The following is a 27,058-nucleotide window of genomic DNA, read 5'->3' on the forward strand; positions in this document are numbered from 1 at the left end:
GGACAAAAAGTCAAACCGTTGGTAAGGAGGCTGAGCTCGGCAGGTGTGAGAATCTTTTGTGAAAAATTAACCACGTTTGTGTTTCCACCAGCTGTTTCACACTTCTCAGCCGCGGACCTCGTATCGACAACACCCAGAGAAATATGAGCAGTTGTGTCATTCCCTGGAGCTCGGACAGCACTCTCACGGTCGACAGTTTCCAACCTACCATTAGCGCTTAGCTCGGACGCTTTGGTTTCTGTATATCTGTTTGAAGCCAGCGGAATTCGGTCACGTTCTAGCTTCTTGGTCTTATCCCTGGTTACTTCCTCTCTTCTTTTTGCCTCGTAGTTTTTTAGTTCGCTCATTTCGGCAGTAGAGAGAGCATGTTGGCGTCTCTGCTCTTCCTCGACATCTCTAAGTTCGGCAACTTTCCGTTTGCTATGATTGACGACCGTTTCTGTGAGCTTTAGCGATGCTTCTAATAGTATATTATCCCATTCCTCTTTTTCTCTCTCACTGAATGTGGACATGGAAAGTGTACAGCCCAGACGAAGACCTTTTGGAACAGTACCCTGCGACAGGTAGGACGTTAGGTGAGATGCATGAAGCTCAAATCTCACGCGCTTATCAATAATCTTCCTCACTGAGAGGAACGCCTGGGACCACGTCTGTTCTCCGCGGGCCGTACCTTTTGTAACAGGCAGTCAGTTGCTCGGTCCAGAAGCCGCCTGCTGGGCAGCCATGGCGTACGTCCGGCGGGTGTTGTAGCGACGCTCCGGCACTGGGGGTGGCGGTGGAGGGATACTGGGTGGTGGTGTTGACGGGGCCGCGTCCCCCGAGCGGCGCCCAGGGATTCTGCTGCGTGGCACGAACGGGGTCGGCTGCCAATGGGGAAGCGGGTAGTTGAGCTCCGCTTTGAAGTGTTGGGCCAGCAGTCCGACGCCCTCAAAACTGGTGTGCAGTCCGTCCACGGCGAGGAAGCGCCACAGAGGCAACGATGTAAAACCATGTTCGATGTATCGCACACCGGGGCCGAGTTCTCTGCGCCTGCATAGCTGACGAACTCCGGTCTTGAATTTGGACAACTGGATGTTGAACCATCTCACGAAGCAGCGGTGATTTGATCCTCTGCTTCGGCGATTTGGGGCACGGGAAAGAGGAAGGCTGACGCCTATCTTCTTAATTGCCGGTCGGTTCTGGCAAATCTCTTCAATGAGTAGTGCCAGTCTCTCCAGGGACGAAGACGACCCATTTCTTGCGATGTCAACTGTCCCGACGTGTACGATCAGGGTGTTCACGCTCGCAGGGACGTACTGCAGCAGCTTGGGGACGTCAGCATACGTGGCGCCACAGTAAGAGATGAAGCAGGGGGCCTCTGGGTCACTTGGCGTGAAGTGGTTGTGTACGTACTTAGTAAGGGAGTCACCGATGATGGCACTGTTGATCGGATGCCTTGGATAATGACGAATCAGACGCTCTGTCGTTGGGTTCATGGCAGCCATGTTGAGAAACTGTATTCAGTAGGGGTTCCAATGGCCCAGTTTACTAGTTTGGGTACAGTATTACGACAAACGCGACTGTTATTTTAACGTTTATTTTGCCAACAGTTTCGGGAATGGTATTCCCTTCGTCAGGGAAGCGTATATATATATATATATACGCTATGAGAAACGCTTCATTTAGGTAAACATTTATTGCTAGCAATAAAGGTTTACCTAAATGAAGCGATTCTCAATTTTGCATTTTACCTCTAGCAACCAAGTACGTTTTTCTTTTTGTGCTATGTATATATTCAGTAGGGGTTCCAATGGCCCAGGTTACTAGTTTAGGTGCAGCAGTACGACAAACGCGACTGTTCTTTTCAGGTTTATTTCGCCAACAGTTTCGGAAATGGTATTCTCTTCGTCAGGGCAGGTAAGCCTGCCCTGACGAATATATATATATATATATATATATATATATATATATATATATATATTTGAAACTCCGCAATGGCTGCAGGATCAGTAGACAGGAATCCACGCAATGCATCCTGCACACAAGTGCAATTCGTAGCACGTCGAAAACCAAAATATCATTCGTTAAGAGCAATCGCAACCCTCGTGCTTTCCACCTCTCTTCGGATTCGCATTCTGAACGCTTGTATTTACGTCACTTATTCCCTGAGTCTTGCGGAAGAAACAGCTAAGAATACTAAAGAGAAGAACCTAGCCCGAGCAGCGGCCAACCTATTTCCTGTGCTCCAGAAATCCGTTAGGAACATGTTGAAATATTTAAGAAGGCACACTGAACACGGAGGCAAGTTTGGAGCAGCTCAATTCTCTTTCCTTTCCGAGCCTTTGTACAAAGTATCTCCAGGGGATTCTGTCTTTCCTGGCACATTTTTCTAGGTGTTAGTCTTTCTATAGACCAGTTTGCGAATCTGTAGTTCATTTTTGTTTTTGTTTTTTTTGTCCCTGGCTGCAGAAAGTCTATAGCAATATAATACAAATGCTGCTATAAACATGCATATTTCATTCTGCGATCACAGCCTTCTTTTGTTTTCTTTTGTTGCCCGCCTTGGCCATCATTCTTTTTTTTTTTTCTGTTAGCTGCTATTCGCGACCTCTTTGCTTGGGACACAATGTATCACGGTAGCCCAGCTAACGATAAAGTGGATATTTTTCTTCTAGCTTCTTCTACCTTTTACGCTTTCATCGTTTACAGGCCACTGAAAAAAAAACAAAACTCGTGGACGCTTTCCTTTACCAGCTTTTTTTTTTCTCACTTAGGGCAGCTACGAACAGGAGTACAGTACTCTATCTATGTTACAAGGAAAGTCATTTAGTGCCCATCTCTATGGGTGCGAAGCCAAAATATATTTCAATCATGTTGCACTGAATTCCGAGACCTCCTCCTTGTCTTTTTTATTTGTTTTTCTCACGGAGGTCAAGTAGGTTTGGTTTACGGGGTTTAACGTCCCAAAGCGACTCAGGCTATGTGGGACGCCTTAGTGAAGGGCTCCGGAAATTTCGACCACCTGGGGTTCTTTAACGTGCACTGACATCGCACAGTACACGGGCCTCTAACGGAGGTCAAGTAGGAAAAGCGTACTGTGAAGTAATTTGCAAGAACCGACATTCCATGCCGCACTGTGTGCAGTCCTATTGAGCAAAGTTGTTTTGTAACTTTGTTCTAGAAAGCGCAACCATCAAAACATCTGGAAAGCATGCAACCTTACTCTAAGGGAGTGTCAGCGAATTTAGTGACCTCAGGAACTACTCACTCTACGAGCAGTCTACAATTATACTATAAATTGGCTACAAGTAGACTACACAATCTTCCAGCTAAACCGTGTCATGATGTAGCGCCTAAGGGACTTCAGAACAAGAGTCAGGAAGAGACCTAACTGAAATATACAATCAAGAAGGGGGACATTTATACTCAGCGCTTGTTCTAAATGTGATGAAATTAGCAGGCAGTACTCCTTGCTTTTGTTGCGGTCTTCAATTGTTTGTTCGCCTACATCTGCACCTGAGTGTATTGATAACGAGACTGAATGGCACGCACGTCAGATAGCAATAATGTCCAACGCCTTTCGCATACATATTTGGAAGTGAACGCATCTGCCTTTTCAAACGGAGTTTCAATTCCACGTTCTCCGCTGAGAAAGCATTCGGAATGGACTTACTGATTCATCGCTCTTTACTTTCAGCCACATCTTCATATCTCCAGTAGTCGGGAAATAAGCGTGCGTTCATGCACGCTACGTGTTCTCTTGTTGAAACCGACGTATAAAATTTCATATAGCGAGAACGCATTGGCAGTCCGATGCTTCACAAAAACTGCCTTTGTAATTTGCAGTTTCTACTTTTGGCTATGAGAACTCGTTTGTATCGAGGCTATTCATCTGCGAGCAGACGAGTTTTTATTACTAGCGCAAATTCCTGTATACAGCCCGCATGCTCTACACGTTTTAAGGTGAAAATTTTGGGCTTTGCGGACTATGAACAGGACTATGAAGGTTTTCAATATAACCTAGCAGATCATAGAATGGCGAACGAGATTTTAGTGCCGCCTGCGCGCAATATATCCTGTGCAGACTACAGTAACAAAAAGCAAGATTGACCCCTGAGGACTTCAGCATTGAGTGGACTAGTGGACTGCATACCGGAAAGTGTGGTATATATTTTGAAACTTCGGGCACTTGCATTATATGATATGGCACGTGGAGACTCCATTATGCTTTTCTGCAGAAATATGAATCATGCAAGCTCACTCCATTGTATGCATGTGAATATGCTATTAAAATATTCAGTCTTTCGGGGAAAAGGAATTGCAATTATTTGAAGGAGTGGTGCAATACATTGAAAATAGGAATAAGGAGACCACGAAGAAAGGAATGAAACAAGCGTTTTCTGATGGACAAAAAAGGATGCTTGGAGCAGAGATCTTGTTTTAGGTGCTTTAACAAATCGTCAACACGTAGTATTGCCCCCTCCCATTGTAAACAATATTATTCGTTCTTTAAACTTTTCATGTCGGAATAAGCCATGTGTCCAAAACGAATATACTGTTGATAATTCGCATTCATCTATGAACTGGATGTTTCTTACTTTAAGCTTGCAAACTGTGTGAACGTAGCATGAATCTAAGAATTATTTCTCCAGAGCTAGATCCGTAAAAGGGAGTGGCAAGGGTTATCGTAAAAAAATAACCTCCCATTAGTGCAACAAGAGAATATTGCAAACTACTAAAAAAGTCAGATGTGCCATAAATATTAATACTACATGCGCGCCCCTATCGAGAAATGCATTTGAAAATTTTGTCGTCTTAGCAGATATTTTATATTGATTTAGGGCACGAACTTGTTGTAAGAAAAAATTTTTTTTGCAACGACAGAATTTTATGTAGCATTGAGCTGTCCTTTGTCACGGTGACGAAAACTATAGAACAATTCTGCGCAAAAATAATAGTTTTACGAAAAACAAACTTGTTAGGACTGGAGGACAAACAATTCAGTCGTATTTCGACGCGATTCTCTTGTATTTTTCTTTTCTTTTTGACTGTGGTGCTGTAAGAACGAAGCAATAGCATGTTTACTCGCAGTATAAAAACATAGTGAATAAAGTTTTCGTGAGCTAGAACCTTTTGTTGTTTTTTTCATTTCAGCGGCGTCCTGCCCGCCTCCGGCCGTGCCTTTGTACGCCACCATCAGCTTCACAAACGACGACCGGTCACCTGGCACGGTGGCCACTTACACGTGCGACCCCGGATACGAGCTGTTCGGGTAAGACAAAGAAGATCCAGTCTCCCATCCCCGCACACGCTCTGAGACGATCACCTGAATAATTAACTACACGGAAGGGGCAGCCGTCGGGTCAAGTGCAGAAGATTTCTTGTCAAGACAATGGGTTACACGGGATGAAAACTCGGGTATAGATCCGGCTATTCCAGGAAGCCGGATTACAGGACTTTCATGCAGTGTGAATGGAAGAACAAAAAAGTGGTGCTACTACACAGGTGTTCACAGCAACCTTAACAGGGGACAAGCTTGACGTAGTGTTCGTACAATGTATATCGATCTGTGAAAACATGTGCACTTGCGCTAGTTCAGCTGTTGTGCATGCGTCGGCACTTCAAACGAGTAGCACAGCAAACATGTTGCATTTTTTAAGGTTGAAAGCCGCAAAAATAAAAATCACACTATTTCCGGCTCTCCCAAAGAAAAAGTTTCATAAACGGCAAGGTAACAAGGATTATTCAGGTAACAAGGTAACAAGGATTTTTCAGGCTAGGAAGAGGATTAGGTAACTAGAAAACATTTAGCGAAGAAAGTCAGACGCACAGAAGCTCGCTAGGAAGTCCACCCAGCTTTTTCCTGTATGAAAAAGCCTATAGGCTATATGCCCTATAGCCTATAGGCTTAGGGACAAGCTCCGTGGGCTGAAAAACAAAATAAAATAAATGGTAGAACAGTATCGTGGTTATAGGAAGGTGCCAGCGCATATCGCTTGCCGAAACTGCACTTATCCCACTCTAGCCTCTTCTCCATTTCTGCAGTGCTGCTAAAGACAGGATTAAGGAAAAGAAACTGTTTCACGGGTTTAAATTTTACAGCTCCTAACGTTCAGGCAACCTTGGGCTAGAGTACAGTTGCTAAATTGAATGCCCTTTAGTGAGACAAGATCCGCGTAGCCGTTTTATTTCCGGTGCGGAAGATAAAGTGGAGAAACCTCGGGTACCATTTATATTGCCTTCGTATTGGTATGTACAGCCTTTGTCAAAAGTAACCAGGCTGCACGTTTTTCTTCTCAGTCGTATATTAAAGCTATTATGCCAGCCCTCAAGCTCTAAATCTCTGGTATGGTAAGAAGAACCCCTGTTCTCACCTTCCAAGAACTTTTTGATCTTTAGGGAAGCCGTGCGGGCTCTGTTATACGAATGATAAGCAAACCATGGAGCCTGGTTACTTTTGACAAAGACTGTACAGAGGCCAAAGCACATCTCTAGAACAAGCTAACTGTGTGTTCCGCTGCTCCCAACGCCGCTGCGACCAGGAAGGCAAAAAATGACGATGGAATCTTATGAGGCTAACTGCACATGCTTACATCCATACCAGTTTTAACCATACGCTATCGCTAGATATCGCGTGTTCAGCCCTAAACACGCCCAGAACGTGTTCTAGACAAACGTTTTACCCTCTGTACGCTATCCATGAGTGTGTTTCCACGTGTGATCATTCCGTCTATCTAGCCCCGTTTTCCGCTCTAGGAATACCAAATGGACATCCTTCTTGCATAATTGCCTTTCTGCCTTCCGCCTTGTTGACTGATTGGGTTACTCTAACAATACGAACAATCGACGCAAATATTTCTACAAGCTTCTCTCAGAGCCGTTTAACATTAAGGGAAAGAAAGTGCACGGCCCGCTAATATAAAGGGCAAGAAATGCTAAAAAATTAAAAGTACAGACGTTTTGGGAAGACCGCAGCGACCTTGAAACGTGGAATGAAGAAACCCGAGTTGAAATCTCGAAGCAGGGACATGTAGATGAGATATGAAGCCCTAGCGACACGCGACAAGATCGAAATTAGTGCAATGTCGTGCTCGCGAATAAGTGGCGGTGTACTTCCGCAGCGGTCTGAATGAGTTTGCAGCCAGCTTACGTACAATGCGAGCCATAGCATTGTGCAATTGCATGCGTGCCTCAGGATGCGAGCCCATTTACTCCCTCACTGATTTCGCCGGTCTTCGCTACGAGAAAGGTTCTTTCAAAGGGAAGCCCTACGCAACGTGCTCTTCGCAATAAATTTTTTTTTTTTTTTTGAGAGCGCCTATGCTGGAATGACGAAGGAGAAGGGAAAGACGGCGGCACTCGTCTCCGGCTTTGCTTTTGTCTTTTCTTTACCGATGACGGAAAGCGAGTTTCTTTAAAGTGAGGCGAGTTAATAACAGTGGTTCGGGTTGTGAATAGTAGGGCGTGATTAAAATTGAGAAAAAAAAAAGACTTAAGCGTGGTAACGAGAAGTTTACGCGGGTCTTCACTGTAACCGGGATGCGGGAAGCACAAAGGTTTGTCGAAAATCAATAAAACAAAAATAAATCTGCGGAAGACAGCGTAAAGGGCTGCGATTCGTCGGAAGTAGTTAAGGCTTCTAAAAGCCACTGCGACGTCGGAAAGGAACTTCAAAGGATGCATTCAAGGGGTCTCGATCGAGTTAGGCATGGGATGCGGCGAAGCTTTACAAGCAGTGCGCGACGGGAACGTGCCCACAGATGCATTCAGACGCAGAGACGAGGGGACGTGAATGGTTTCTCCAAACTGGAGATGTGAATTCAGTTGCTACGGTCAAATGGAGCTTCGTGGTGAAAATCCACAAACACGTTGAATCCTAAGATCGAAATCTTCGTGCTTTCCAGCCAACATCTTTCTTTTTTTGTGTGTGTGTGTGAAGAGTGCGAGGGGGGAGGGATAGGAGTGCGAATGACAAGCCTGTCTAAACGATCGAAATAACTGGAAGAATCCTGGCTCCTTGACAGTGCACTGGTGTGTGTTTTGTAAGTTCAGCTCGTGAACGAAGCCTTCGCCTTTTGCACGGCAATTTCTTCTCTTGCTCAGGGCAAGTACCACCGTACTTGCCCCCTTTTACCCTGCCATATTCATCGCTATACGGCCGACGCAAATCACTTTTAAGAATTTCTCTATGAACGACTCGTACAGAAGTCGCTAGACGAATACGGCTTTAGATGATATCTTTGCTCGCAAGTTCATAGAAACGCTAAGATTGAAGTTGGCAGCTTGAAAGGAAAAGTTGAACAGTTTGCAAAACACCACTTTCTTTCGACGTGTTGGCTTACTTTGCTTACGAATCGAGTTTTTCGAGGCCGTGGTGATATCGATGATGCCAAGGCCGCTTTTACTCGCTCCCGCTTAGTATAAAAGGACGGTCAAAGTAGTTGCCAAATCAGTGACATGCGATCAAAGCTGGCTGGGCTCGCCCGGGCCAGCAAAGCACGTTCCATGCCACCCACGTATGTCCGCGTGGGAAGCCAAGGACGAGGAAGGACGGTGTTTGAAGATTGAGGTCAATTCCCTTGCGCAAGCCGAAGCCACGTCGCATTCGTTGGCAAAGCGAAAGAAGCGCTCGGCTTCCACCTTGGTTCATCCCACGGCTATATCTATTTTCGTGTTTCCTAACTTATAGCCTCGTGTTTGTTTTTCTCGATCCTAAATCAGGGCTTCGTATTACCAGCTTGCGCTTTTTGGCGTCGCCCTTTAGTTTTGTACCCTCTCCTGTTTACGAATCAGTATCTGTTCTGTGATGGTTTTTCACTGTTGGCATCACTGTTGGCATGTTTACAACATCCGCAGCGACCGTGCCTGACTGCAATGGTTGACGAGCCCGACGCAGAGACGTTAAACGAGAGCTTGCTGCTCGTCTAGGTTGTAACAACAAATGCGGCCGCAGCCCACAACGCCAGCGGAACGCGTAACTAACAATGTTGTCACACTGAGCACGGAGGAACGACTGCTTACGAAACTTAGTTTTTAGTCATGTCTACAAGCCCGTTACATTGAAAAGGTGCAGCAATGTAGCACCAAGAGCTGTTGCCCACTTGAAGGGGACTATACAAATAGATGTCTGCCAACAAGAAAACAATGTTTGATGGCTGACAATTAATGCGTGATTTGCTGGATACGTCTTTGGAGATCCAAATTTGTCGGCGTACAAATTCAACTAATCCAGCAAGCCAGTAAAGTCTAATTCAATCAAGCTAACGAAGACACAACCGTCTTATGGGGCCAATGCTCCGAATACGCCCTCTGAGTCTGAGTGGCACCTCCCATAGTGCTGCACTCTTTTAAGTCAAGCAGAACACAAGCAGAACTAGCAGTGTAAGAGGCCGGCAACATAAACTCTCCTTTGCAACGCTAGCACAACAGAGCTGTCGGGACCAAATGCTGCAGGGCACTGCTGATGGCGGCCGTAGAGCTGACCGTTGGGCAAGGTTGCATCGATCGACAGATTCTTTCTTTTATTCTCGACGTTTGAGTAAACATAGGCTAAGCTGTTCTACCGTTCTTTTCGCAGTACGGCGACGAGGTCGTGTTCCGACCAAGGTCGATGGGTCGGTGGCATTCCGTATTGTGGTAAGTCTTTTTAGCACGCTGCTTTTTGGGTGATAGGGGAACTTTGTATTAATATGCCATGAGGAAATTCTTTAAGCTTTGAGTTGAAGGTACACAATGAGTTGAATGCGGTGCTTCTTTTGTGCGCGTTCACAAACTCTCTTTGTGCTCCTGAATATGTAACACCGGGTCCCTTTTGTGGCTGCAAAATGAAACTTGCGCAAGAGCCGCTCTATATAAAAAGTTAATTTTTTTTATCTAAATAGTGTTATCGACCTCCGGAAAGGCATTGTGTAAGGATAGTAGAACACAAATAGCATATTTTTTAAGTTGAGAGAGAAAATGAAGAGTTATGTATAAACGGCATCTCCATTTATACCCTGGGCTCTCGACACCACTGCGCTCGGTGGAGATTTCCTAACCGAGAGTAGATTATACAAATTTTTGTTTGCTCAGCTTATGAAATTGAATAGCATTGTTTCAGTTTCAGGGTGTCGTAGTTTGCTCGCAAGATGACGACCACATTTACAATGTTACCCTGAGACAGGCCTCCTTGTGTGCTTTGAGAAAGCTTGCGATAGCAGTGTTTTCTTTGACTTTTTATTTTCTTTTGAGATTGTCTTGTATGTGATAAACTTGAGGTACTTCTATACCCGTGCCGCTGCTAAAGAAAGGTTGGAAAACCTAACCTAAATGACTGCCTGTCATTCATTGTGCGTGTAGCGGTGAACGTGGCGTACGGCAAGCCGACAAACCAGTCGAGTACGGTGCGTGGGGGCGACTCGAAGAACGCCAACGACGGCGACCTGACCACGCTGCACGAGAACCGGTTCTGCACCGAGACCAAGGTGGAGAACGCTCCCTGGTGGCAGGTGGACCTACTTCGGCCGTACCAAGTTCGCGTCGTGCGCGTGCTCACCAGGGGATGCTGCGGTACGTACGAGTGCTTCGATTGTATTTAAAGCACATGGTTTTAAACTTGTACAATGTTGCACGCGCAGGTGACTGCAGTAAAAAAAGCGAGCAGTTTTTCACGCAAGAACAAATTTAGCAGATTCAACCGTGAAGTTTAAAATTGCTCGTGGGTTTCACTAGCCTGGAAGAAAACTGTTAAAATAAAACTGCCAATAGCCTATGCTGTTCTGCCTGACATGCTAAACTCAGTGGAAGCTTTGAGCAGGCTGATGGCTGCCTTTTGCTAATATCAACCTACAGCAAGGTATAATGCCTACAAACTTAGCCACAACCTGGGTTACCACAACAATCGCATCGAACATGCGGTCATGGCATGGTGCTGATCACGTGACAGGCCACGTGACCGGATGCTGATGGTGTACACACAGATGTTCACATACCGCGGGTAGGGCTGCTTGGAACAGCTTTGGCTATAAAGGAACAATGTGACTGCTTGTCAGTAAAAATAATGAGGTGCGGACAACTCTTAATGGGCACCTTTTTTAATGGCCTCATATGAGTACGTTCTCTGTTCTCCATCTTCACCCAGTCTGAGGTAGGAAGGCAGATGGTGACCCTGTTCATTTCCAGCCTTTTCCTCTTTTTTCATCTCTCCATTTATCCGTGCGATCTTGTTTTCCTGCCGACCGATCTGGACTGTTCCGCAGGAAATTCCATGCAGTCGCGAAACCTATGTGAGAGAAATGTTGAACTTCATCTCCCGAATTCTGTGTGCGTATTCAAGAACCATCCCTCAAAAGCTCCATTTGTATTTTGTTCCTAGCGCTTTGATTACTGAACCTTGATCAGAGGTACAAATATATGGAGGATGCGATTTGTTTCAAGTTATAAAGACTGGCCTAGTGTCGACAAACTAGGGCCTCAAAATACGGAATTACTTCAGTAAACAGGAATCCTTGATATCCTGAATGCGTAGAATTTTTCGGATCTCACTGGATTCACGGGAGAACAGGGGCCCGCACTTAGGCATGAATCTTCGCGTAGAGGCAGGAACAAGCTGTATCTCTCGCGCACAGAAATGCGGGAGATGTGAGCGCTGCGATGAGTGCTTCAACGTATTCTGAGAAAACAGTTTCGTGCACCCTATAGGTAAATATAAGCATCGGATTAGCATGCGGAAGCTGACGTATTCATGCAGGCAAACATGGATCTTTTGCGACGTCTCAAATGTCATGATTCTCTTAACGATACTCTCGATACAGCTCCCTGAAGTCCTCAGTAGAAACAGGCCTGTGATGAGGACTGGGTACCCCGTTGGGCAAATAAAGCGGATTTCCCTCGGGCACGGAATAATCGCAGGTAGCCCGCTTGGCATACCAGGCATGGGAACCTCTTCGGCTAACGAGATACATAGAGCCCCGGGGAGTGCAAAGGCTACTATACCGGGCTAAATTTGGGGTCGTCCCAGCGCATCCCCCCCCCCCCCCCCTCCACACACACACGCACACACACTCTCATCTCCAGGACCACTGCATAGGAGCAAACCGAATAACCCACCACCACGCTTCCCACCCTCCTAAAAGGAATGTCCCCATAACAAATTCAGTTTGAGTCAGGCCGAGGTGGGTCTTCCGGTGACTGCCCCTCTATCCTATGTTTTCCCTGTCAGAGAGTTGACGCAGAAAGAAAAAAAAAAGGAGAAATATGCAGCTTAAGGAATAAAAAAAAGGCGTGCTTATCTCTGTCCTTCCATTGCTGCGAGTATGACCTTGTATTGTTTTGCTACCTACTTTGCCTGCTAGCTTTGTCTCCGCCAGCGACTGTGTCGCAGAAAGGGCCCTGGAAGCGTCGTCGTAGCTGTCGTATCTAATGTGCCCGCGAGGCTTTCAGCGACTCGCTTCTGAGCCATTCGGACAGTAATGCGCACTATATATACGGTTGCGGTTTACGCCGCGAACTAATCACTTTGGGATGAGAGCATGGCGGATGTAACTTTGTTGAGGTCACTCATAGCTGGCGAGTCGTGGTGGTCGCGCGACCAGCCCGCGACTCTATATACGTATACTGTTGAGAGGCGGCAGGTATTTATGCAAAAAACTCTGACTTGCGACCAGCTAGTGACAAATAAGAGTCGCTCGGCGTATTTATTTCGGACCATGTGTTAGCTAAGGTGCTGACATGCCTTTCTACAACTACTAGGATCAGGTACTAAATTAGGGAGTGTGCGCATCTTCGACGAGCTGGGTAGATGTTTTACAAATGGATATTGCATTGAATAAACAACGTCTCTTATTGACCACGGCAGAGTCACTACCGTTATGACACTCGGCTGCAATCCAAAAGACGTGGGTTCGATCCCAGCAGCGGTGGTCGAATTTCGATGGAGGCGAAATTCTAGAGGCCCGTGTACTGTGCGATGTCAGTGCACGTTAAAGAACGCCAGTTGGTGGAAATTTCCGGAGCCCTTCACGACGACGTCCCTTATAGCCTGACTTGCTTTGGGACATTAAAACTTCATAAACCGAGCCAAGCCTTGTCATCAGTTTTGTTTACCAGATCCTTGCATGAACACCATTCTAGCTAGCCCTTATGCAACCAGAACAGGAAACAGGAAAAGTCTAAAGGTGTACTAAGAATTCCCGCTTATGGGGCCTTTAGCAATCTCAGGAAGATACTTATCGCAGCCTGACCGGATTCTACAAAGAACAAAAGAAGAAAGGAATGAGAACAACAAAAACAGAGCGGAGAAAAAGAGGGGAAAAGAGAAGAGAACTTTAAACTGTACTTCTTTCATAGAGCTCCGTCTTTGTTTTTCTTGCCTAGATGAGCATTCCATTGAGACATAATTGATTAAAGTTTAAGCCACGAAGCCTTGCATAATGTGCTACGGTCTTTGGTGGCCTGCCAATTTCCTTGTTTTTTATTTCCTCGTTTCATGAGCCTAAATATCGCCGTTCTGTGCTATTTCACCTTTTGCTTCATGTACATGTCTGCCTATGAGTTTACACATCCTCTGTTGCTCTGCCTTTTACTTTTTATTTTTGTATTTTTACTTGCCCTACAGGGCCTCGGACACCTCTCAGCTATTTTCCGGAAGCCCATTTCCTTTATTTCGCCAGAAAAAACATACATTCCATGAAAAAAAAAACTACAGATTTATGCATGTCGGCTTCGAACTCAACTTCATTTGGAGTCAGTTTTTCGGAACCCACACAGCCTTCCAATAGCAAAGCAATATAATACCACTTGGTGTACTTCATTGTTTAGAAAACTTTGCACTTCTTTCAGAATAAGAAATATTGAGCCATTTTTCCTTTTTAGGAATTTTATTCCTCGAGCGCATGTGTTGAACGCCGGTCTTCGGTTTCAGCGAATTATTCAATCGTTAAGAAAATTCTTATTTTCTATGAGGTCGTTAGGATAACTCCTTTCATACTTATTGTGTATACATATACTTACGAGCAGATAGATGGCTTGCAGGTATTTTCACGTGCATAGTTCTATGCGCTCACGTTACTGAGTACATTTCTGAGCGATTATTTGTTTCTTCTAACATATTTGCTCAATTCAAACCACTCAAAATATTGTCTCTTCTATCCACCATTCTGAGTTATTTGGGTTACACTCCTCAATCCCAGTCTAATTCTTCGTCCCGGATTGAAACCCGTGCGGGAAAGAGGCAGCCATCGTCAACGTAGAGCCTCTTCAAATGCTCCTGTGTTGAAGGTTTTTGAAATGAAAGTTTAACTCGTCTCTTTATTTACATCAGTAGGATGTGTGTGGGTAGTCGTGTAAAAAAATTCGAACAAAGTTCACTTGAAAGAGTCCAAGTAATATCCGGGCTAGAGTTAAATCAATTTCCGCTCCTACAATCGCATCAAAGGTCACGCACATGTTCGCTTGAACATCTATGCATTGCAGTTTTTTTTTTCTGTTATTGTCACAGTCCCCACTCGCTTAAAACGTGCGTATCAAACCCAGAGTGATATTATCACGTATTTTCGTGCTTTTTTTTCTTATTTTTCGTTGATTACTTTTCGCTCAGTATCCGGGAACTTTAAGTGGCCAGGTTCAATTTTTCAGAGGGTTCACCCCTGGTCCCAAATTGAGGACTACACAGGTAAATATCATAATAATGGAAGTATCACATGTATTGATTCAGTCTGCTTGCCGGTCACAACATTGAACTATGCCGTACATTCAAACTCGGTGTTGCACACGGCACTGCCTGCTTGACGTCACAAGGCACAGCTGTGACGTATTGCTATGACGTACGACCAGCTTTAATGACGTGTCACCGCACCTGCAGGTCACCAGCCTCTTCACGACCTCGAGATACGGGTGAGCAACCAGTCCAGCCTTCAGGGAAGCCGCCTCTGCGCCTGGTACCCGGGGACATTGGGTGAGTGTTTTTGGACGAGGTTCTTTGTTGAGAGCGTGAGCGTGAGCGCGGCTGCTGACGTTTGTCAAGGACGTGTGTGTCTGCAGTGAAGGTCAAATTGATGAAAACAGTAACCACGTGACCACACTATATCACAGAGCAACAGTGAGCGCGTAGCGCCTCAATTGATACCTGTGCTTTCGATCCGTTATAATAAGTGCCAACATAGCGGCCATCGAAGTGGGGCCCCCTAGGCGTCCACCATTTGCATGAAATTTGGGGGCTACCCGTTATGCGCAAAATGTTCCAAGTGGTGTCAAATGACTTGGCATGTTTCTGAGGATAAAATTAATAATTTAGATGAAGCCCAATGTAACTGTGGGATTCGCAACGACGACCTTTCCGCCCCCAAGCCGTGCATTCCGAGGACCTTCAGACGGCCATTACGGCGGAACTGTTGGTCGCAAGGCGTTCCGGATGGCGTCAAACGATTCGTCTTGTGATGCACACGGTTATAAAACTTATTAACTAATTTAACGAGGAAATATGCCGTATATAGCGAAGGTGGCTGTGAGTCGCAATAGTAGTGCAAAATCGACGGGATAGATGGCGCTGCTTGTGTCTTAGAAGGGATGTTTCCGAAAAGGGAACATCCGCGGATGTTTGGATTTGGCCTTCTGCAGGTGTGTTGAGCACACCGATGTAAACACTTGAACCTAACGCTCTTAAGTCGAACACTGAGGCAGTGTTGGCGGAGATTTTTTTTTTTCACTAGGGCAACGCGGGTATGCAACTTTCGACCATTTTTTAGTATCGCCGTTCTCAGAGAAGCGTTTAATTCAAGATATAGCCTTTAAATGCCTCGCACACTGGTTTTAAGCTGGAAAATTATTTTCACATTCAGTCTGAGGACCGATGCATCTGCGGAGGATGCGTACTGAACGTTTTACCAGAAAACCGTGTGACTGCACGGGAACAGTTTCATAAATTAGGTTTTAACTGCTGCGTTGAGAAGGTGCGCTCAACGCTTATAAACAAAAACGTAAAAAGAAAGTGGCTTTATACAAGGGTCTATGACAAAATACAAGCTCTCGAAATTTGGTTAGGTGGTGGGACTTGCTTCAGAAATGACCAGCCGACAAAACACTAACTGCGTTAGTAGGGACTCATAAGTGGATTAGTAGAGAGCAGTAACCGACAGTACCGAGAAGCGCTGACTACTGACAGTGTCAGCATTACGACGTTAGTAGCGAGTAGTAAGTAAGTTAGTTGCCAGTGCACGTTCTGCGTCATGGGTTTTCTTGACCGTTTTTTTCTGGCCGAGGTCAGTTCGGAGAAGACAAAGAACGTTCAGTAATGCGACTGTCATCTGATTTGCATCTTTCAGAGGATGGATCCACGAAGGACTTCGAATGCGCCTACCCTATTTTGGGCCGCTTCGTCTACATTCACATGGTTGGAGGCGAGGGGTCCTTATCACTCTGTGAAGTCATGGTGTTCACAACGCAAGGTAGGCTGCAGCACTGCCTTTCTGCCTTGGCTTCCAATATTCCGGACGGCTAACGAAAAATGCATGAACGAAAAAAAAACAACTAATTCGATGGCCTTCTTTAGGCACCCTATGTAGAGGTTCATTGAATCATTTCTAAAGTGAAGTCGCGACGGAAGCTTCAGGCCAACAATCTCGAGCATGGCAATTCAAGTGGGTTGTTCGAGTGGAAAGGAGCAGTAACTAGAATTCAGTTAGAGTAATTAGACCGAAAAGATTAGCCTAGATTCTATTTTTTAGAGGCGAGCAGCTGTCCTACGCGCCGGTGTTGCACGCACTCTACCTCCGCTTTGTGGCTGAGATTTCAACGACAGGTGGTAAGGAAGCCTCAGTACATTGGCCAATTTTCCAACAAGGGGACTTGTCTTGGCTTAGGCTTAACTTACTGCTTAAAGGTGACTTTTCCTGGAGGCCCTGGTACATATGGGGCATTCGGAGCAGATTACGGGAAATGCGAGTAATGCGCCATCTAGTGTCATGTAGTCTAGGTAGTTTTAGAGCATTGACATTGAGCAGGGGTGTGGAGCCAGACAGTGGGTGAGGGCTATTATCTATATAGCAGGGCTATGGAGCAGGGCTGTGGAGCAGGGTAGTGGAGGACTGTTGTGAGCAAGGTACACTGGAGCAGTGGCGTGTTTCAGGCGGGGGGGGGGGGGGGGGGGGCAATTTCGTGCAGAAGGGTTGCAAAACAGCGATACGGGGCAGGGCTGTGCAGAAGAGGTGTGGGCAAGTTTGTGAAGTAGGTTTGCCTGGAAGGAATTCTGGGGCATGACTCCAGGACTGCAGTCATTTACATGTCGTCCCCCGGAAGGAAGATGGAATGCCCTGGAGTTCTTTTTATTGTTTTTACTGTAATTTTTAGAGAGCAGGCAGAGATGTTTTCGCGTGGGGGTTCCAGGTGGGTGTTGGGCGTGTCATTTTCTTTCCAGCTGTAGTGAACTCTCGATCTACACCTCAGTTTCGATTTCAGAAAAGTAGATCAAGAATCGCCTTGACGTTCTGTACCAAATGTATAAAGGGAAGCCATTGCTCCTTTTGAGAAAGCGAAGGAGCCAAGAAAAAATTCTCGAGGAGATGAAATAGCGTTCACAGAAAGGCACCCCTATCTTTCCCTCTTCTCCATCCTTCTCTGCCACTCTCTTTTCTCTCTTTTGTTCCATATGTTTTCAGTTTCGATTGCTTATTTTGAAGTATAACATTCGCACTTCTTTGTTTGTCCAGAACAGGCTCGCTTTATTTTCTTTTTGCTGTAAAAATACAAGAAAATAGTTTAAGGCCACGATGAAACATTGCCTGAAAAAAATAAGATAGGCATGCAACAAATCAAAACAAATTCAACTTAAACGGCTAAAAGTTTTAGAAAATGCTAGGAGTGGGGAGACCATCCTATCTTGACCTTTCACAAGTGTGCACACACAGACACACCCACGAAGACGTACGCGTCGATGGGTTTTCCCCGACGGGGCTAAAGGCACCTCTCCGGTTTTCGGCAGAAATCGATCTGCGCACCTTTTACGAGGATCGCGAACACTGCTCAATAAAACGATTGAAGCATTCAGGAGCTTCGAATCAGTGCAGGCTAAGGAAAAAATAAAAATGTTAAGGAACAGCAGCTTTTGTCAGGTGGCCCACGTCCGTTTGTGAGGTTGTCAAAGGAGGTACAAATTGTACCTTAGAGTGATATCGGGGGTTGCGGAGAGATTGCGGCAACCAGCTGTGTTTAGGACTTCGCTGCGCAGTGCATTCAGGCCGGTGGGAGAAGCTGCACACTTCAGCATGTGAGTACAGGAATGCCAGTGAACAGGCGTAAGAATTCGTAATTATCAGGGTTTCGACCCAACTGCGAGTAATCTTCAGGTCACTGTCATCGTCCTTATCTTTGTGAGAGTGCAGGAAAACGTCGACTGGCAGTTTCGGACGAATATGTCAGTCCAGAAATAATAATAATAAAGGCTGCTCTTCTTAACAGAAAAAGCTTTCAGTCTTTATGCGTCAGAGGGAAGAACGTAGATGAGAACGAAGTATTCGAAGAGCCAAGTTAACTTTTTTATTCTGTCAGCCCCTCTCCTTCTGTAAGAAAGCAAAACAATAAAGGCAAAAGAAATGGCTAAAACTCAGCTTCGAAGCTGCTTTATAATAAAAAAGAAACTAAGAAAAGGAAACAAAATGTCGTTTTATTGCGTTGTTAACATCTTGCGTTGACCACACCTGTGTTACCAGTACCGTTTATAAAGCAAATCCCCTCGATTCGCACACATGCTGCACAAAAACGATCAAAGCGCAAACACAGAAAGACGACATGAACCGGTGTCTAAATAACTTCATAATGTTCTTGTAAAGGGATAACAGCAAGGCGTTCTACTGTTCTTTTCGGGGGCCTGGGTCTTAACCAGAGACCGAGGCCCCCGAAAAGGGCAGTAGAATTCCTTGCTGTTATCCATTTACAATAACATCATGAAATTATTTAGACACCGAGTCATGGTTCGCACACATCCTCTACAAAAACGATCAAAGTGCAAACACAGCAGGACGATATGACCCGGTGTCCAAATAATTTCTTGATGTTCTTGTAAAGGGATAACAGCAAAGAGTTCCATTGCTATTTTCGGTGGTCTATGTCTTAACCGCAGGAGATACCTTTCACCGCGCAAAAAGCTAAGCACAGCAGATTCTGTAGCCTGGCGTCAAATACGAACTGATTTCTAAACCTGCAGAAAGGCAGTAAAACGAATCCTGCGTAATACCCTGGCACCTGCCCCTGGTGTGACACAAGTCCTACAGTTTTTCACGTTTCGTGGGGGTGTGCAGACAAGCCTGGACCTTTAAAGACGACACACATACGTCTTACGAGCAGTAGGAGGCTCAACTTACTAGTGTATTGTTGGAAGATTAGCTAAAGATGATTTACCAGGTTCGTGAAGCAGCTCGGGCCACTGCAGGTCTGGAATGAGGACCCTACCCATGTGAACGTTACGCTACTCTCATGACCAGTTTCTCGATAAAGTTCATTCTTTTTCTTGGAAGAAGAAGATAGAGTACTGCATAGTGTAGGCGGTGTCTCAAAGATGTCGCAACGAACTAGCAATACACTCAGGCATATTACTTGCCCAAGCAGACGCGTGAAACGGAAGAAGATGTCAAACTTCTTCCGCGAAACGTGGCCTGGCACTATGATTTTACTAGGAGGGAAATGCATAGCGGCGTTCCCGCTCCCAAGAACAGCTTTCGACCATTACACCCTCTCACCCAAACGCCTAACTTGTTTTCTCAAAAAGATTTCTCCAGAGCCGGTAGGTAAGCCTTGTACGAAGGATGTACAAAATGGCTCAAAGTGACTTGAACAGTCCTAGTCTAGCATCCTAAAATTCGACGGCGCTAAGCATTGCGAGGTTGCATAGTGACTTTTGCTGGCTCCATCACGAAGATAAACTAAGCTATCGAAGTGTGGCTGCTGTGTACGCGTAACTGAGAGTTTTAGAAGCGTTGAAGCTGAACGCTGTTTATGAAAAGAAAAAAATGGCTGTGGCTTAGCTTGGTTAAGCCCGGTAATTGCGAAAGCAATATCCGTAGCGACGCCATGGTTCAGCTGGTAGTGTAGCTGGTGGTGGTGCTTGTGGTTAGACTTGTGGTGATGCATCGGTTATACAATCCAATCCAATCCAATCCAATCCAATATGCTAATTTGGTAGCTACAGGCCTCGCTACGCGACAGGCTGAAAGTGCAACTAATATTGCTTTCGCAATAAAAGAAACCATAATGACACCTTGTGCATGGTGCCACGATGTCGCTCAAAAACCACGGGTTAAAGATTTGCACTGCCGCTGAGAGTGCCCACGCCACAACACAAGTAGAAAACGAGGGCAAAATTGTAGCCAATCCACGTGTGTTCTTTTATCGGCTTCGGCTACGGATAATAAAGCCTACTGTGCCGTCTTTTGCGTGCGTTTTATGGAGGCGCCATCTGCGTGCTACTGTTTTTTTTTGTTTTTATCCGATATTGTCCTAATTCATGAATACAGCGACTAAATCCTTGAATCTAAGCCGACCTAAAAGCTTCATATGTCGTGTTTAAAAATAATAACAACTATCGGCTTAGATTTCAATGGATACACTGCATTGTTTTAGGAATTTCACGAACAAATCTGGATGTTATGGCGAAAGGATCGATTGTTAGAGCGGCCTTAGCTTCTTGCAGTTTGATATGAGTGTGCGATTCTACTTGCTAGGTTACTTCATTGCATTAGAGGTGTTATATAAGTTAAAGGGTATTGTATAATTGAACAGGATTTCGTCGCGGCATTCCTCATTTGCAGCAGGGTTACATCGTTCAGCGCGGATACATCAAATGAAGAGAACAACATGCTTTAATTAGAGCCTTCCTAGCTGACGATAACACGACTACTGAATATTAAGATATATTAATATGACGAATAGAAAAGGCAGGCAAGGTAGCTTACAACTTACATATGACACTTCAAGCATGTCATGCATGAGATGAGGATGAAAAAAAAATTGCGACTCTTTCCCGAGCGCTGCGCAACATGTGTGCAGCTATAGGCTGCCTGTCCTTCCTTCTTAATGCTTAACTTTACTGTAAAACGTCGAGGCCGGTAGCGTACCTTTCACTTGCCTTGCCAACTAATCCTGTTAGTCGCAAATCAGTGTAAACAGCAGCGTTCCCCATCGTGACCAACTGCCGCTGCAGAGTCGTAAGCCCTGCGAGCTTAGCTTTGCACACAGCTTCGGTGCGCACACAGCTTTGGTGCGCACACCACGCACGTGCCGCAGACAGGTTCCAAGCTCCACCTCCAAACCAGCACCATAGAAAACGGGTCGTGAGGTCCGGTAGTGCTTGCGCTTCCGACGGCACTGCGATAGCGAGCCCTAATTCTTGAATGGGCCTTGCTGCAAACTACAGAAATCTTTCCTGCCTAAGCTGTAGACTTAGTAACAGTTGATTATGCATGTGAACTCAAGAATATGTACTAGTCATTCGTTGTACTAGGGACATTCAATGCGGATTTCTACCCTGAAACCACCAGTTTTAGTCGCGGCTGGTATGGAGTTTGTTTTCATTTTTTCTCGATATCATAGCCTACTGTTTTACTCCGTACTACCACGAACAACACAACGCGCCGCCAGCTTTTATTTCAGCAGAAATCGCTGTAACATAATTCAAGAAGCACACATGGGCTGTGCAACACAAATTACTAAGCAAATGAAATGCATTTCATGATGATGACGCAAAGAATCTGGTGGAACAGGCATAGTTGGCCTCGCCTGTGATCTGACCTGAGCTAAGACCTCCCTGTGCACGTTGATCGGTGATGAGATGAGAGGCTAGAGTTGGGCAGAACAGTGCTCCAGACTCTCGCACGGAGTCGGGTATATAAGGAGAGGGGGATTCATCCGGAGTTTAAAGAGCGAAGTGCACTAAGACGAAGGGCACCTTGACCAGCGAACTAAAGTTAACGACGAGGCATCGCACGCGGTACATTCTAAGTAAAGCTGATCTAACGGAAGGTAATGTGGATGCCTCTGTTGACTAGGCTTCTCAGATGCCTACGGACAAGGTCCATGCCACCCGCATTCAGACTTGCCATTCCATTGGAGCTTTTCTTGGAAGCGAAAAGCTACAGTTGCTATTCAGCGTTGGCTGAAAGCAGCCGCTACCCTGGTGTGTTTAAGAAGGCGTGGTAAATAAATGCGGAGAAATTGGTTCTTAATAAGTGACGTAATAAAAGTAGAAAAGGGCAGATTTTATTGTGTGTGTTTGAGGATAAGCGATTCAGCTCACTCTGGACTGCATGGTACAGCGAAAAAGTATTTCCAACAACTAGGATGTAAGATTCAATTTAGCACGCAAGGTGGCTTGCCGACGTCCTTGACGGTGTCGTCTTTGTGTGCCTCTTGCAGAGTTCTCACCGGACCGGTGCGGCAACCAGGTGGAGCCACTCGAGCTGACCACGTTCATCCGAAAGTGCTACGAGTTCCAAGGAAGCCGCGGAGGGTCCTTCCAGGATGCCTCTTCCTACTGCCAGGTGAGCGCACGTAGAACAAAACTTTTCGTTAAAAAAAAGCAAAACAGAGAGGTCATGTTGCGTAAACTATGCAGAACAGTTGCACAACGTGTGCATACTGTAGCACTCTAAATGTGCTCTTCTTCATAGCTCGCCCTACGCGGGAAAAAGTACCCGTTTAGGGGTTATCGCGTGTTTCGTGCTAAATTCTCCACAATGCTGAAGAGTATCCACATTTGCCTCATACGTACTAGCGCCATCGTTAGAAGGACGTGTTTTAGGAACTGTTTTCCAATTTAGGCAGGTTCCTGCACCACGCGAGATTCGACCAATCACGAAGAATGCTGCCGTGCTAGTTGGCGTGCCTTCATCGTTTGCGATGCTGCGTAGACGCCAGCAGAAAGAACACATACTCACAGAACACATACTGAACTCGACGATTTGTGCGGATGGTGTTCAAATCAATAACAACAGTGTACACGGTCATCCACTTCTAGTTTGAACACGGCTCCGGGCGGCCGGCGCTCCGCGCAGCGCCTCTCTCAGCCGCCTGGGTAACTAGCGCGCGGGCTCAGTGGAATTTTGATTGTAAAACATTTTATTCGCCGGGAAGAGCTTGGCAAGAGGCCGCGTTAAGTGGTCCAGAGTACATAGCCCTCGACGACTTTGTCAGCCCACTCCACCGCCAAAACTTGCGTTCTGGGGTCAGAGCTAGCCAGCACGGTCTCCCACCGCTCGAGAGAAGGAGCTGTAACTAGATCACCCGGAGGTGGCTCTATTTTGCAGTCCCACAGGATGTGATCGTAGGTAGCACGTTGGCCGCAGTGTTTGCAGTTTGGGTTGTAAAGATCTGGATAAATGTGCGCGAGGAGTGATGGGGTGCGTATCGATCTCGTCTGTAGACGACGCCACGTAACATCTTGTTCTTTAGTAAGTCTTTTGTCTGGAGGGGGGAAAATTCTCCTCTCTAATTTAACATGATTGGTGAGATCATGATATGTGATCATTGAGTCCTTCGTGAAATTCAGGGAGCCAGACTCATCCACTGCCCGGTCGACGAAACCTCGGGCTTTATTGTGGGCTGCCTCGTTCCCCGGATTCCCCTAATGGGCTGGGACCCATATCAATTCGGAATAATTTGGTGAGAATTTGGTTGCGTTAGGGATTCTAAGGGAGGTGTTTGTAATTCGCCCTTTAGCGAAATTATTGATACCCATTTTGGAATCGCTGAGGATGATGCTCCCTTGGGTATGTGCTAGGGCGAGGGCTATAGCCGCCTCTTCTGCCGTTTCAGAGGATTTCGTTTTGATTGTCGCCGAGACGATGTGGTCACCATTCTCGTTCACAACCACAATTGCAAAGGCATTGGTATTTTTGTATTCTGCCGCATCTACATAAAGTGTTGCAGCGCACTGTCTGTATTTCTCATGTAAGGTTTTGGCTCGTGCTTGTCTTCTACCCTCATGGTGTAAGGGGTGCATGTTTTTGGGGAGTGGTTTGATTAGTAGGGCTGTCCTATAGTCGCGGGGTAAGTCTACTTTAGCATCGTTATTCTTAGGTTGAAAGTTAATTCCGAGCCTAGTAAGAATACTCCTGCCAGTTCTGGAATTGGCTAATCGCGCTGTTTGAGCCATTAAATGGGCTGCGGTTAGCTATGCGGCGGATTAATCGCGCCGTCGCTTCTACCGTGCGTTTTAGCTTAGTGAGTGTGTCAGTATTCTTTCCATTTGTTTGTAAATACAACCAGTGGAATCCATAGGCGTGGCTTTCGCCGCATCGTCTTCTAAAGCGCGCCAGCGTCGCCTTGCGGTGAAGAGCACTTTCGCACTGAGCGCGCAAAGCGCCCGACGCAGCTGCTTAGAAGCACAGCACCTGCGCGTGGGCGAGAGCTGCATCAGCGGTGGCTAAGGCTTTTCTTTATCGGTTCCTTCTTGCAATCAACACGTATAATTAAGCTGATACAGTGAAAGACATCGTCCAAGTGGGAGTTCAAGCGGTTTACTCTGAGGCCACCACCATTACTTAGCTGCAATATTTTATCATTTTAAGCTATTCGTCCACAGCAGCCACATTAAGCCGGCGGCTCACGGGTGGTTTCATCCGCTCAAATTGCCATTCTGCGATGTCAGTACTAAATCTATGGCGCGCTACCTTGGAGGGATATTAATACAAAGCCAGTACGAACACCACCACTGCACGGTAAGAATCGTGAAAAAGAATGAACGAACGAAAAACATGGTCATGTTTTGCTCATATGCTCAGAAGAGGGGTTGCATATGAGCAGCAACCAAGACCTGCGTAGAGACCATTGAAAATCATTTCCAGACGAGGGCATCGGTGTGCGAAATGTTCAGGCGTTATTTTAACAAATTTTTATTTATTTATTTATTTATTTACAAATACTGCTATCCCATGGGTTGGGACATTGCAGGAGTGGTACAGAGGATGGAAAACATAGATAAAACAGTAGGAAAGTGCATAATTACAAGTGTGAATCAGAGATTTTACATAAACAAAAGTCTGGTATTAATAAGAAAATACATGATTAGGCAATTCTTGTGCAAAGCGGTCAACAGACATCTGACGTAATGTAATATCCAGATTATTCCATAGCTCGACTGTCGAAGGAAAAAATGAATATTTGAAACAGTCCAAAAACGTCATAAACGGCACAATGTTAAGCGGGTTGGTACGGCGAGTGACACGTGCTGAAGAACTGGCGAAAGAAAAGAAAAGCGGGGCGTCAACATAAATGCATTTGTTGAGGATCTTGTGAAGAGTGATAAGGCGATCACATATGCGTCTGTGTTGAAGTGTGTCAAGTGATAAGGTGCGGGCATGAGCTGTGGGAGAGAACTGGCGGTCATAACGTTGATATATAAATCTTATTGCTTTTTTCTGCACATTTTCTAGTTTAGTGATGTCTTTAGCGAAGTGCGGTGACCAGACTGCCGAGGCGTATTCAAACACAGGCCTTACCAGAGATTTGTACGCCGTCAACTTACAGTTTTTAGTCGAATCCTTTAAGGTACGTTTTAAAAATCCGAGTTTCTTCATTGCCTTGGAGCAAGTTAAATCGACGTGTTTTGACCAGTTTAAGTTAGAACAAAAGGTTACTCCTAGGTACTTGAACTCGTTTACGTGCGTTAGCTGATGAGTGCTGTTAGTGTACGAAAAACGCAAAGGATTCTTCTTGTTAGTGAATGTCATCGACACAGTTTTGCTGAAATTTATCTTCATCTGCCATGTATTGCTCCAAGCACAGAATGAAGAAAACACATTATTTAAAATTAGCTGGTCGCATGCATTATTTATGTTTGAATACAGAACGCAGTCATCTGCATATAAACGGATTTTAACAGGTGTGTTAGCAGTTATCTGGACGACGTAATTAATGTAGATGAGAAATAGAAGTGGCCCTAGAACTGATCCCTGCGGGACGCCATACGTTACAGAGACAGACGCTGATTGAGAGATTGAAGGTGACAAACTGGGATCTTAACCGTAAATAGTCCTTAATCCAGCCTAGTAGTGGAACGCCGTGAGTTCCCTTGAGAAAAGCGCCAAGTTTAGTAATGAGTTTACTATGAGAAACCAAATCGAATGCTTTGGAGTAGTCGATAAAAATGGCGTCCATCTGACCGCGGTTATTTAAGCATGATGCAATGTCGTGTGAGAATTCAATTAACTGCGTGAGTGTGGAGAACCCGGCCCGGAAACCATGCTGATTATTACAGAGAAGATTGTTGTTAGCCAAGTACGACACAATATGTTTATGAATAATGTGCTCTAATACCTTGCAACAAGTACACAATAAGGAAATTGGTCTATAATTGGAGAGGCATTGTTTATTACCGGACTTAAATACTGGTACTACATTAGCTATTTTCCAGACTTGTGGAACGGTTTCGGATAGGAGGGACTTTTGGAAAATCACAGTCAGGTAGCGGGCACACCACTCAGAATACTTTTTTAGAAACATATTGGTTATACCATCGGCTCCAGTGCTTTTCGTCGTGTCAATTTGTAACAGTAGATTAAGAACGCCATTGTATGTTATATCCAACTTCGGGAAGTACGGCAATTCAGTGACTAAACTAAACGTTGGTGTAGTGCCATTGTCACTCTCAAATACCGATCTAAAGTATTTGTTAAAGGCTTCGGAGATAACTGAAGGGTTAGAACATGGTTTATCATTAACAACAAATGATGAAGAACAGTGACCGGACGGAGTAATTGTTTTCCAGAATTTGGATGGGATTCTGGAAACTTCCTAGCAACTTAGCCCCTTCTGTGTTAAGCTAAAGAACCAATTAAGAAAATTTCGCCTAACCTGCACTTGTATTACCAGTAAACATAATTTAGCACTGGCAACGTACTGCGGTGCGGCACTTGAGCGTATGAAACCGCCCGTGAGCCGCCGGCTTATTGTGGCTGCTGTGGACGAATAGCTTCAAATGATAAAATATTGCAGCTAAGTAATGGTGGTGGCCTCAGAGTAAACCGCTTGAACTCCCACTTGGACGAAGTCTTTCACCGTATCAGCTTAACTATACGTGTTGATTCCAAGAAGGAACGATAACGAAACGCCTTAGCTG

The 27,058-nt window shown here is 45.4% G+C and overlaps 2 protein-coding genes across 2 annotated transcripts in view; one reads left to right on the forward strand and one right to left on the reverse strand.

Moving 5' to 3' along the window:
- Nucleotides 1-686: 686 nt before the first annotated feature.
- Nucleotides 687-1,484, reverse strand: LOC149335552 (uncharacterized). The gene has a single exon (XM_089553968.1). It carries the CDS (start codon nucleotides 1,482-1,484, stop codon nucleotides 687-689), a length of 798 nt encoding a protein of 265 aa, XP_089410094.1.
- Nucleotides 1,485-2,820: 1,336 nt separating this feature from the next.
- The window catches only part of LOC149335553 (P-selectin-like), a 107,052-nt gene continuing 82,814 nt past the window's right edge, over nucleotides 2,821-27,058 (forward strand). Inside the window, exons 1-7 of the mRNA XM_089553969.1 lie at nucleotides 2,821-2,824; nucleotides 5,134-5,251; nucleotides 9,557-9,615; nucleotides 10,318-10,527; nucleotides 14,819-14,911; nucleotides 16,278-16,400; nucleotides 22,357-22,481. Of these exons, the coding sequence (XP_089410095.1) occupies nucleotides 2,821-2,824; nucleotides 5,134-5,251; nucleotides 9,557-9,615; nucleotides 10,318-10,527; nucleotides 14,819-14,911; nucleotides 16,278-16,400; nucleotides 22,357-22,481 (732 nt within the window). The remainder of the gene's footprint in view (nucleotides 2,825-5,133; nucleotides 5,252-9,556; nucleotides 9,616-10,317; nucleotides 10,528-14,818; nucleotides 14,912-16,277; nucleotides 16,401-22,356; nucleotides 22,482-27,058) is intronic.

The sequence above is a fragment of the Amblyomma mixtum genome, chromosome 7 (genome assembly GCF_055824585.1).
Source record: "Amblyomma mixtum isolate Tamu chromosome 7, ASM5582458v1, whole genome shotgun sequence".
In the NCBI taxonomy this organism is placed as follows: domain Eukaryota; kingdom Metazoa; phylum Arthropoda; class Arachnida; order Ixodida; family Ixodidae; genus Amblyomma; species Amblyomma mixtum.